Source organism: Pygocentrus nattereri, chromosome 3 (genome assembly GCF_015220715.1).
Source record: "Pygocentrus nattereri isolate fPygNat1 chromosome 3, fPygNat1.pri, whole genome shotgun sequence".
Classification (NCBI taxonomy): domain Eukaryota; kingdom Metazoa; phylum Chordata; class Actinopteri; order Characiformes; family Serrasalmidae; genus Pygocentrus; species Pygocentrus nattereri.
The window spans coordinates 49,187,169-49,189,668 of record NC_051213.1 but is presented as its reverse complement, the minus strand read 5'-3'; the positions used below and the strand labels follow the sequence as shown (position 1 = coordinate 49,189,668).

Sequence of the window (2,500 nt, the reverse complement as noted above, 5' to 3'; positions counted from 1 at the left end):
GCTACCTGTAGCGCTTCGTCCATCTGTCTGTCCATCTGGGCGTCTGTTCAGCCGCCACTTCTTTCGTCTTCACTTCCATGGCCACAGGTGTATAAAGCCGAGCCCCTCGGCCTGCAGACTGCTTCTACAGACATTAGTGAAAGAATGGGTCGCTCTCAGGAGCTCAGTGAATTCCAGCGTGGTGCCGTGATCGGACGCCACCTGTGCAGCAAGTCCAGTCGTGAAATTTCCTCACTACTAAATATTCCACAGTCAACTGTCAGTGGGATTATAACAAAGTGGAAGCGATTGGGAACGACAGCAGCTCAGCCATGAAGTGGTCAGCCATGTAAAACGACAGAGCGGTCAGCGGATGCTGAGGGGCATAGTGCGCAGAGGTCACCAACTTTCTGCAGAGTCAATCACTACAGACCTCCAAACTTCATGTGGCCTTCAGATCAGCTCAAGAACAGCGTAGAGAGCTTCATGGAATGGGTTTCCATGGCCGAGCAGCTGCATCCAAGCCTTACATCACCAAGCGCAATGCAAAGCGTGGAATGCAGTGGTGTAAAGCACCGCCACTGGACTCTAGAGCAGTGGAGACGTGTTCTCTGGAGTGACCAATCACGCTTCTCCATCTGGAAATCCGATGGACGAGTCTGGGTTTAGCGGTTGCCAGGAGACGGTACTTGTCTGCCTGCATTGTGCTGAGTGTAAAGTTTGGTGGAGGGGGGATCATGGTGTAGGGTTGTTTTTCAGGAGTTGGGCTCGGCCCCTTAGTTCCAGTGAAAGGAACTCTTAAAGCTTCAGCACCAAGAGATTTTGGACAATTTCACGCTCCCAACTTTGTGGGATCAGTTTGGGGACGGCCCCTTCCTGTTCCAACATGACTGCCCACCAGTGCACAAAGCAGGTCCATAAAGACACGGATGAGCCAGTTTGGTGTGGAAGAACTTGACTGGCCTGCACAGAGTCCTGACCTCAACCCCATAGAACCCCTTTGGGATGAATTAGAGTGGAGACTGTGAGCCAGGCCTTCTCGTCCAACATCAGTGTCTGACCTCACAAATGTGCTTCTGGAAGAACGGTCAGAAATTCCAATAAACACTCCTAACCCTTGTGGAAAGCCTTCCCAGAAGAGCTGAAGCTGTTATAGCTGCAAAGGGTGGGCTGACATCATATTAAACCCTATGGATTAAGAATGGGGGGTCACTCAAGTTCATATACATGTGAAGGCAGACGACCAAATACTTTTGGCAATATAGTGTGTGTATATCTTATATGTGTTTTTCAAGCTTTGCTGAATGTTTAATAAACCCCCCCCCAGCTCATTAAGTGTATCTGTAATAATGTCCTACTACAGAGGGAGAGAGAAACACAGACCCCCACACACAATGCAGACATTAATTAATGACTGTTTTATATATTTAATACTTTTTTTGTTCTCTCTCTACAGCTGAAAGTGCTTTCCAGAACGTGTCACGCAATCTGAAAAACAGTCACTTCGGAATGACGCTCACCCCAAACGAGTCTCATGGATTTCTGGTAAGGTCACGCATCCTATTCGTGGCCATGTGACCTTGAAGTGAAGAATGAAGTGCTTTTTTCCAATCATCATTCAGCGTTACCATGGCAACAGTGCCGAACAGCTGCTCATCTCACCTTTTCCTCCTCCGTCTGGCTCTAATAATGAAGCTGAGAGCTGATCAGAGTTAATGATCTTCTCAGCGAAGCTCGTTCTGCTCGTTAGTTTGTGCTGATGATGCAGTGATTCAGTCACGTGACGTCACTGAGCAGGAGGAGCTCATGAGGGTCAGTTCAGGCCGGTTCATCACCTTAATGACCGACTTGAGTCGCTGACCAAAACAAGTCTGAACCGTCGAGTCAGAGATCGGATTTGAGCAACGAGACCTGGAATGTGAACGCAGCTGCAGTGGATCAGGTCGGATTTGAAGGTCGGGTTTGCGTCCGCAGCCCTGAAAACGTGAGATCTGAGTCACGATGGGGCGAAGAAACTGGCAGCGACTGCTGTTTCTAGCTATGCAAAACACTGTAGCAGCTACAGCTTGTGCACAAGTGGTTGTGCTTTATTAACAGGCCTCAGTGTGTTAATTTGTGGCCTCAAGATATTAATTCATGGACTGAATATAGTAATCTGAGGCCTCAATATAGTTATTTATGGCCTCAACTTGTTAATTCATGGTTCCAATAGATTGAATAAAGTCAGTTGTGGCCCCAACGTATTAATTTGTGGCCTCAATATAGTAATTTATGGCCGAGAAATATATAAACTTGTGGCCTCAACATAGTAATGTGTGGCCTCAATATCATAATTTTGGCCTAAATATATTTATTTGTGGCTTCAATTGATTCATTCTTGGCCTCAATATACCAACTTGTGGCCTCAATATATTAACATGTGGCCTCAACATAGTAATTTGGCCTAAATATATTTACTTGTATATATTATATATTGTAATATATTTAGCAACACTGCTGTGTCTGATCCACTCAGACCAGC

General features: G+C 46.4%; 1 protein-coding gene across 2 annotated transcripts in view; it reads left to right on the top strand.

Moving 5' to 3' along the window:
• itga10 (integrin, alpha 10) overlaps positions 1-2,500 on the top strand; it is an 81,335-nt gene that overhangs the window by 22,691 nt on the left and 56,144 nt on the right. For both annotated transcript variants that reach the window (XM_037536719.1, XM_037536720.1), the window contains exon 5: positions 1,436-1,524. In XM_037536719.1, coding sequence (XP_037392616.1) covers positions 1,436-1,524 — 89 coding nt within the window. The remainder of the gene's footprint in view (positions 1-1,435; positions 1,525-2,500) is intronic.